General features: G+C 44.8%; 1 protein-coding gene across 1 annotated transcript in view; it reads left to right on the top strand.

Annotated features, from left to right (window-relative positions):
• The first annotated feature begins 8,676 nt into the window (after nucleotides 1-8,676).
• The window catches only part of LOC112558505 (heat shock protein 75 kDa, mitochondrial-like), a 43,356-nt gene continuing 41,698 nt past the window's right edge, over nucleotides 8,677-10,334 (top strand). Inside the window, exons 1-2 of the mRNA XM_025228979.1 lie at nucleotides 8,677-8,824; nucleotides 9,436-9,591. Of these exons, the coding sequence (XP_025084764.1) occupies nucleotides 8,686-8,824; nucleotides 9,436-9,591 (295 nt within the window). The 5' untranslated portion in view covers nucleotides 8,677-8,685. The remainder of the gene's footprint in view (nucleotides 8,825-9,435; nucleotides 9,592-10,334) is intronic.

The raw sequence follows: 10,334 nt of genomic DNA, 5'->3' as shown, positions 1-10,334 counted from the left end.
AATAAGTTATAGAAATAAGTTATAGAAAATAAGTAGTCGCCACAGTGTTTCTCAATATCTGTAGGACCAATGCTAGAAACACAAGCACAAACAGTCTCAGCTACTTACTTTCTCACTCACACACACAAACACGCACCCGCACGTGCACGCGGACAGAGGGAGAAGGAAAGTAAGAAGAAGGAAGCACACGATGAACACTCCAACCATTTCTGCCAGCAGAAGGTGAGTACACAGTAGGTACTCCACTCACGTGACCAGTCAGTGGGCGATGCTGGCCTCTAGTCCTCACACAGCATCGGAAATAACAGCCTTGAAATCAAGTGTGTTTGCTCAGAGACATTTGTAACACTGAGAAATGTCTGAATAAAAGTAGATACCAGATATTCCTGTCATTGTGAAGACATCATGCAAAGTGTAATGTATAGATATATCTAATGTAGCACACAGTTTATATGATATCATACTGTATTCATGAAGACCATCAGTCAAAGAAGACCTGAAGTATTTTAAAACAAAGAAAACAAAGCTGTAGTGTAAAGACTGGACAACAAACGGCTGTAAACAATAATGACATGAACAAGACTGATGGATCATGGGAAGGCTCTGAAGGACACATCTGTAACTGCTGTGTGAGGAAGATACATGCATAGTGATGATCAGCAAGATACACCTGTACAGTGATGACTATTGTGTCAACAAGATACACCTGTACAGTGATGACTATTGTGTCAACAAGATACACCTGTACAGTGATGACCTATTGTGTCAACAAGATACACCTGTACAGGGATGACTATTGTGTCAACAAGATACACCTGTACAGTGATGACTATTGTGTCAACAAGATACACCTGTACAGTGATGACTATTGTGTCAACAAGATACACCTGTACAGTGATGACTATTGTGTCAACAAGATACACCTGTACAGTGATGACCTATTGTGTCAACAAGATACACCTGTACAGGGATGACTATTGTGTCAACAAGATACACCTGTACAGTGATGACTATTGTGTCAACAAGATACACCTGTACAGTGATGACCTATTGTGTCAACAAGATACACCTGTACAGGGATGACTATTGTGTCAACAAGATACACCTGTACAGTGATGACTATTGTGTCAACAAGATACACCTGTACAGTGATGACTACTGTGTCAACAAGATACACCTGTACAGTGATGACTATTGTGTCAACAAGATACACCTGTACAGTGATGACTATTGTGTCAACAAGATACACCTGTACAGTGATGACTACTGTGTCAACAAGATACACCTGTACAGTGATGACTGTTGTGTCAACAAGATACACCTGTACAGTGATGACTATTGTGTCAACAAGATACACCTGTACAGGGATGACAGAGAGAGGTATTAATGTGTATTATGACAGTGAAAAGTAAATGGATATTATATAAGACAGAATCAGCACAAGATGGCTGTGAAGGGCAGCAGTTACTGAAGTACAAAAAAAAGATGAGGACTGTGCCAGTAGTCCTTTGGAGGATGGTTTTTGAAATGTAAATAAGTTGTGTGTTTGAAATAATATGGTTTGTTGTGTTTCTCACCTGTAAATGAGTTGTATTTCTAAACTACAAATAGTTTGTTGTATTTCTGAAAAGTTTGTTCTGTTTTTAAAATGCTTGTGACTTGTTGAGTTCCTCAAAATAGTTTTGGTTCGTTTGGCTGCTGAAGTGTTTGTAGTTCGCTCTGGTCGAACGAATTAAAATGAACATGGAGTGTGAGTACTGAGCGAGAGATTGTGAAACAACGAATATTTTGTCGATGGACGTGAAATCGTTAGTTGGAACGACAGTTAGATGACAAGCGACTACATCCTGGTGTCATGACTACCAACCAGTAGTGAGGAGAGGTTGTGCTTTCACATGGGCGACTTTGTGACCTCAGCAGTTTGAGCAGTGGTTCACAGAATTCACATTGTGAGCAATGATGCTGACCAACCACGTGACACAGATTCGCTGAACTGTAGACACCGCTTGGGTCGACTTTGTGATGCACGGCTGCTGCTTGCAGTGTGTACAGTGGCGAGACAGTGGAGTGAATCCAGTGTTTACAGGGTGTATAGTGGTGAGACAGTGGAGTGAATCCAGTGTTTGCAGTGTGTACAGTGGCGAGACAGTGGAGTGAATCCAGTGTTTGCAGTGTGTATAGTGGTGAGACAGTGGAGTGAATCCAGTGTTTGCAGTGTGTACAGTGGCGAGACAGTGGAGTGAATCCAGTGTTTGCAGTGTGTACAGTGCGAGACAGTGGAGTGAATCCAGTGTTTGCAGTGTGTATAGTGGTGAGACAGTGGAGTGAATCCAGTGTTTGCAGTGTGTACAGTGGCGAGACAGTGGAGTGAATCCAGTGTTTGCAGTGTGTACAGTGGCGAGACAGTGGAGTGAATCCAGTGTTTGCAGTGTGTATAGTGGTGAGACAGTGGAGTGAATCCAGTGTTTGCAGTGTGTACAGTGGCGAGACAGTGGAGTGAATCCGGTGTTTGCAGTGTGTATAGTGGCGAGACAGTGGAGTGAATCCAGTGTTTGCAGTGTGTATAGTGGCGAGACAGTGGAGTGAATCCAGTGTTTGCAGTGTGTATAGTGGCGAGACAGTGGAGTGAATCCAGTGTTTGCAGGAATATACAGTGTATTGGAGAGACGATGAAGTGCAGCAAATGTAGCAAGCAAAGATATAGCATCTTATTGACATTATAAAATCAGACAGACAGGCGGACAGACAGGCAGGCAGACAGACAGGCAGACAGGCGGGCAGAAAGACAGACAGACAGGCAGACAGGCAGGCAGAAAGACAGGCAGGCAGGCAGGCAGACAGACAGGCAGACAGGCAGAAAGACAGACAGACAGGCAGACAGGCAGGCAGAAAGACAGGCAGGCAGGCAGAAAATACTGATGCGAATGTCGCCCTGTTTGTGAAAGGGAGGGTTTGACGCCTGCTGTGATTTCAGGAGTGTGCTGAAGTGGGCGAGACGACAGGGAGGGACACTAGGGTCTGCAAGTGACTCCTGTGCTAGCAGCAGCGTATTGAATTCCAGCCTCATTCCCATGCGGCTATTGACCAATCTATCATAGCAATAATTAAAGCGGCCAGCAGCGGCCTGCGTGCCTCACACACGTCTGTGTGAGTGTGTGTTGGTGTGTGTGAGTGTGTGTTGGTGTGTGTGGCGGTGTGCACACGCGCACACAATCTGTGTGTATGTGTGTGAGTGTGTGTGGTGTGTGTGTGAGTGTGTGTTGGTCTGTGTGTGTGTTGGTGTGTGTGAGTGTGTGGCGGTGTGCACACGCGCGCACATTCTGTGTGTATGTGTGTTGGTGTGTGTGAGTGTGTGAGTCTGTGTGGTGGTGCGCGCATGCGTGAGAGAGAGGGCAAATATTGAAATCCAAATATAAATCTCTTATCACCGTCACAAGTTCACAACTCAGAGCTGAACATGTCGGTGCTATGATGCTACTCAGTCGATGTTTCAGTTTTTGACGACTTACACGACGATGACGGACTGCCAGGCGATGTCTCGTGCGTAGAAAGCCGCCACAGAGGGAATAGCTGACTGCCACGTGTGTCAACAGCTCCTCGTGGTGTAGGGACACTCGGACAAAGGAAGGCAAGGAAACAGTTGGTGGGGTCGTTTGTGTTTATGTGAACAGTAATAGTCTCCTTTGAGCACTGACGTCATGACACGTGGCTGACTGAACACTGAACACGTGGCTGACTGAACACTGAACACGTGACTGACCGAATACTGACACGTGACTGACTGAACACCGACACGTGATTGACTGAACACTGACACGTGACTGACTGAACACCGACACGTGACTGACTGAACACCGACACGTGGCTGACCTCCATGTTGTAAATGTTCTCGTGCTCGGCTCGCAGTCATGAATGGACCACCGTCTGCGAGGACCATGGTCCATTCTGACGTACAGAATGTTGAATCTTGAATGTACTTGCCCTTAGGAAAACCCTGAATTTATCAACAACACGTGACCTGCGCCACGTGGGGCCATGGGACGCTTGACCTACTTCACTTTCATGTCAAGGTCACGTACACGTGGCTGTCGCCGCTGTGGGTCACTCAGTGCACAGCCTGGTCAGCCTGGTCAGGGGTCTTGAATGAAAAAATAATAGCAGGCCCTAAGGAACAGGGAGACATTGAAGACAGTGCACGAAGGAGAAGAAGAAAGATAAACAGAAGGCCGAGGAAACTTTTCAAGAGCATATGAAGAGATTGTGGGAGGGAATAAAGCGGGTGGAGGGGGGGAGATAATTGTGACCAGAACTGGAGAACAAGGAGTATGTAGATGTAGACTGAAGACATTCTGTTGTCGCTTCCACTGCCACGATTTTACAGAAGACAGAAGGAAAAGAGGACGGGAAAAGGAGTTGAGGCAAGATACAATCAGGCAAAGGAAGATCGAGGGAGGAGGGTTTAACATCACATCGGAGGAGATGACAACTTTACAAGGTGAAGAAGGCAGTCAGTCCCGAGAAAGCAAACCCTTGTATCCTAAGGTGCTGAACAACTGTCCAAATTTATAAATATAATTTTTAACATGCCTTTCTTGAACGGATAGGTTGCCTTACTTCAGATAATGTTGTGCATTGCCAGGTTTAAAATATTGCGGTGGATGATAAAGATCATGTACATTGTTTCAACCTCTGAAGTGATGAAAACGTTTAGAAAGCTAGTTCTTACACGCTTACGAGCCCTAGTTGTGCAGGGTTCTTGAGATGCCCTACAGCTTGCCTACAGAAATAACGGCCGTGTAACTGTCAGACGGTTTTGTGTACCGCTTCTTTGGTCACGTGACCCGGCACCACACCCTGTCGTCCTTCAGGGCACCTCGCACTTGCAGGGTTGCCGACGCCAGGGGGTCGGAGGAAGAAGGTCACAGACTGGACTGGACCAACTGACTATCGCCCACAGTAGACAAGAGAGGCGGCCTGTCAGCTGCTAGTCCGTCCATGTCATCCCCCCAACGGCTTGCTAAGCTCTCTGAGAACATGCCGTGAGAAGTGCTCACCACTCGCAGAACTCTCAGAACATCAGGGTGACACTCGCAGAACTCCTGCTCTGAGAAGAGCAACTGATAAAATACTCGGACCAAAACCATCATTGAGCTGCCTCGTCCTTTCTTGTGTGTGTTAAAGTCTTAAACTCTCTTTTAATGATTCTATATTGTATCAGTTCACACAATCAGCTCTCCCCATGATTCCATATTGTATCAGTCCACACGATCAGCTCTCCCAGGACCTTCCCCGCCCCTCCTTAGCTCATTAGTAGAGTAGGAACCGGGAAAACAAAATCCTGGTGGTAGGGGTGGTAAGAATATTTGTTTGCCCCCTTCCCTATAGTCCACTGCTTGAGATGGTACTATTTACTAAGTGTGAGGAGGAGGAGGACGACGAAGAGGACTAGGAGAGAGAGAGAGAGCAATAGCTGGAATCAGCTGTGTTGTTGAGCTGGTAAAAGAATTCCTGGCTTTGGCTGAGTGACATAGCAGGGAGATGCCTGTAGTTCGTGCTGTGTGTCACCTTTCTTTGCTGTCGCCTCCCTGCTCTGTTCATCCCGGAGACACCTGAGCTGTAGACACGCCATCTACCGCACTTGTTCCTCTCACCAGTTCACCAGAAACAGCATCACGTGACTAGCAGGCCACTACATACCTCAGTCTAGTCAACTTGTTCGTGGTCTGTAGTCTCGCAGTGTGTAGTCAGCCGTGACAGAGTGGGAAGCATATATGTCTGCCACAGTTGTCATTAACTGATTTCACAAGAAGTATCCCCCAACCCTAACCCTCTCTCTCCACGCACAGGCATCACACTCGTGGCTGTGGACGAGCAGACGTACAGTCGAGCTACAAAGCATCTCAGCATCAGTATTAGCAGAGAGGATCACCTGCTCTGGTATTACTGTCTTCATCCCAAACTTCCCTGGGAAAAAGGTGGGATTCATAGACACTGTTACACATTGAGGTGTAAAGTCTATGTTATGTCTGTCTAAGTTGACCCCCACATCTTTCACCAGTTGACCCCCACACACACACTATAGCCGCGTTTTCTAAGCAACACAGACAGGAGATGTCTGTCCACCTCACACAGCAAGACTGGGGAACTCCAGTACCAGCTTCCTCTATGATGGCGACTAAAATGCTATACGTGACAAGAAAAAAATTAAAAAATATATATTCCCCATTTTTGATTTGTTTTTCCAGGTCATAATTTGAAGAAGTATTTTTTTAAAAATCACATTAATTTTTGTTTTGCTTAATCTTTTCTAATTATATCAACTGTCAGTCTGTCTGATTAGGTTTTAAAACTAAAAGTGAAATGACCGAGCTCTGTTTCATTTCCAGATTTAAAGTATGGTAGAAGCGGACACTGTAGAGCTTTACTGTTCCAGACACTGAACAATCAACATTTGATGTTTTGGTATTTTTTGCCGAGAGAAAACATCACGAGACAGCAGAGCTGAGTGTGGTAACGAGGTGTGAAAGTACGAGCACTGGGACTGCACGTGATCGACTGACTTGATGAAGGTGACGATGACAGGTCGATGTGATGCATGTGATTATTTGTAACCACCGAGGGCGCATAATGACATCAGTAAGAAAGCGACTGATGACAGTGGCAGTGAGACAGAGGCAGACAGGTGCTCGCACTTCCTACAAGGACTAAAGAAGGGATGTTGACAGTTCCTGGCTCACATCTACAGCCAGTCGACAGTCCCCATGTCAGTGGACCCGTGTTGCCAAGGTGAACTAAGTTCTGCTGGCCTGCAAGCCCGGCCATCCTCTTCACAAGGGAAAGGGCATTTTCTGCTTCATCTCCTCGAGAATTCCCAGCCCCGTGGTTCGAGCTCCGCCCTTGGCTTCCCCTCCGCACAGACACAAAGCAAACACACGGTCACGTGGTGAAGGACATGGGTCCCATGCTCTTTCTATGGGACCTACTTGTCTATGTCTTCACATTCGGTGCTTGACAAGGCTTCAGCTGTCATCATCTTTGAGCTCAGAGCTTGATTCAGTCCAGTCTACCGGTCAACAGGTGCAGAGCCGACACGGAGGATGAGCAGGTGTCAAGGCCGCATTTCTAAGGCTCCAACACGACTCCGATGTGAGGTCCTATCATCCATTTGTGTTCATTATCTGGCCCACTCAGTGAGTCTCGTGCTGCAGGAGACTGCAGGAGATGCACTTGATTCTACCCTAGAAATGCTACAACCTCTCACCTGTAAGCCAGTCGTCAGGTGTTGTTTCATGCCACACAAAAAGAAGCAGGAGGATCTGCGCCAACCATTAAGCCCCTGTGGCCGACTAGATGGACGGTAAAGACAAGAATTACGTGGAATCTTGAATGAAAACTGAGAGTTGGCAGGAAACAGTAGAAGTGGTCTCCGAGGGCAGGAGGGCTTCTGGGCGCATGACGCTGATGCAGCAGCTCTCGACATGGATGGCGATGGCCTTTGGTTGGCACCAACTGTGTTTACCACAACCTACAGCATGTCAACAACTCTACAGAAACGGTCAGCATCCTGCCATACAGGACCTACACTTCTGCTGTAACACGTGTGAGCACGAAGACATCGCACACAATGCATTACAATAAATATGAATATTTGTTATATTTCTGTAATGGCGTTACAGACTGTGTGACGAACCACCCCGTCCCAGGAAGAGACAAGTCCCACGGGCACAGACGGACATTGGTACACAGGTATTCCAGCCTCATAGACAACTATTTCAACTGACGCTCTTGACCACACAATCCAAAATATCCGAAGGAAGTTTCAAGAAAATAGTTTTAACGTGCTTCGATCTATTTCCTAATGTCAGCATGGCGTTTGCCCTGATCCCTTCCCCAATGCCGCGCAGCTTCTTGTGCAACTTGTTGACCAAAATATTTAATTGGGATAAATATGTATGATAGTTGATCAAAAATAGATTAGTCATTTATATATACATGTCCGTGGTCCGATCACTAACTCGGATTAACTAGACAGGTCCATGGTCCGATCACTAACTCGGATTAACTAGACAGGTCCGTGGTCCGATCACTATAACTTGGATTAACTAGACAGGTCCGTGGTCCGATCACTATAACTTGGATTAACTAGACAGGTCCGTGGTCCGATCACTAGCTAACTAGACAGGTCCGTGGTCCGATCACTATAACTTGGATTAACTAGACAGGTCCGTGGTCCGATCACTATAACTTGGATTAACTAGACAGGTCCGTGGTCCGATCACTATAACTTGGATTAACTAGACAGGTCCGTGGTCCGATCACTATAACTTGGATTAACTAGACAGGTCCGTGGTCCGATCACTAGCTAACTAGACAGGTCCGTGGTCCGATCACTATAACTTGGATTAACTAGACAGGTCCGTGGTCCGATCACTATAACTTGGATTAACTAGACAGGTCCGTGGTCCGATCACTAGCTAACTAGACAGGTCCGTGGTCCGATCACTATAACTTGGATTAACTAGACAGGTCCGTGGTCCGATCACTAACTCGGATTAACTAGACAGGTCCATGGTCCGATCACTATAACTTGGATTAACTAGACAGGTCCGTGGTCCGATCACTAACTTGGATTAACTAGACAGGTCCGTGGTCCGATCCACGTTTTGCTGACGTCACAAAACTAAGATGGCGGCTTCCACGCGGTGCTGCTGTCTGCTGCAGACATCCCTTCGTCATGCTCTAAAGCGGCCTAGTGTGGCCAAGAGCTGTTTGCCAATTTATCAGATAGCAAGAAGAAGCTACACGATTCAAAGGGCGAATCAAGGTATAAATTGTTCCTATTTACTTTTACAGAAAAGGTGTCGGAAACGTTGGGTGAAAGTCCTTGCCAAGGACTTAGTGTCAACAGCAACTTGTAATGAAGATGTTTTGAATGTTTGACTTTAGCAGTGCGAAAGAATGATGTAGAGAATGTGTTTTCACGTTTCATTCCTTTCTCTTTGTCTTAAGTTCTAAAAAATGGCAATGATATGAAGATCTGCGATTTTACAAGGCGAATTAAAACCAAACCGTTTTGTTTGTTTGAATACGAGTTTTCGTTGATCTTTCGTTTACTTAGGAAACTAATGTGTTTATTTCCCTTATAAATATTAATTCTTAAAAAAAAGTAATGTGTTAATTACCTTTATAAATATTAATTCTAAAAATTATTCCTTATTTCCGTAAGCGATGGAACATTCAAAGTGGTTGGTCGGGTTTTGCAAGACTTTACTGTAAACATTTTGTATTGTGCCTTTGTTCATATTTATATGTGTTTGACTTGAAGACAAAGTAGCATTGTCAGCTTAGCTAAGTTTTCAGTTTTAAGACGTGTTTCACATTAGTCTTCATTGCTAGAACGATATCTAAACTTCTGATAATTTATTAACTTTGCAGCTATACAGATGCGTCCTTCTGTTCTGGGCATCAGACAGCTGCCTGGAACAGGCAAGCCATTTTTGAGCCAGTGCAGTCTGAGCACAGAATCTGAGACCACAGTGCAGGAAACAGAAGAGTATCACACAATAATAAAGAACACAGAACAAGGCAAAGGTAATGGATATCACAAAATACCATTCAGTCATAAAGAGAATAAATTTTCCAAAATAATGTTTTAAATTACTAAGATCCTATGACATATTCTTTGTTGTAATATTTCTTGCACTATTGTCACCTGAATGCTAGATTTGATCATGAACTCATTTGGAGGGTTGCATTGCATCAGCAAGCTAACATTGAAACTATGATCATGACAAAAATCTGATCGAGATACCCATGATTTTCAACTTTCTCACAACTCATTCATGCATGACTTGTGACATTCATTGTGCATTCTTTCAACAAAGAACACAACAATTACTTTTGGCTGTCCATGTCATGCATAATTGCTGTCTGATATACCGTTAATAAAAGCACCATAAATCCAATTCAAGTTCACCCTTGCTAGTGAAAACCTCAGATTACTAATTTGATATCAACTCCCACAAATCATCAAACAACATAAATCAAATTGGCATTAGACCACCAGTCGTTAAATTACCAGATCTTGTTTGCTCAATCACTCTCACTCTTTCTTAACTAAAGTTCAACAGTTGCTGCAAATCTTCAGTCTATTGACATCAAATCTTTCAAAGGTAATGAATGTGTAAGGCGGAATGCCAGCAAGATATGCAGTAACTGCAAATAGAAAATATCCACACATGTTCTGGGAAAACCAGGTCTCAAGTAGCATAAGTCGTCATAGGGGATCAAGGTAACCAGGGTCAAATACTCTCTGAGTAACTGTGCTCCAGGAA

Source organism: Pomacea canaliculata, linkage group LG3, assembly GCF_003073045.1.
Source record: "Pomacea canaliculata isolate SZHN2017 linkage group LG3, ASM307304v1, whole genome shotgun sequence".
NCBI lineage: Eukaryota > Metazoa > Mollusca > Gastropoda > Architaenioglossa > Ampullariidae > Pomacea > Pomacea canaliculata.
Note: the sequence above shows the minus strand (reverse complement) of the source record. Positions and strands in the feature narration are given on the sequence as shown.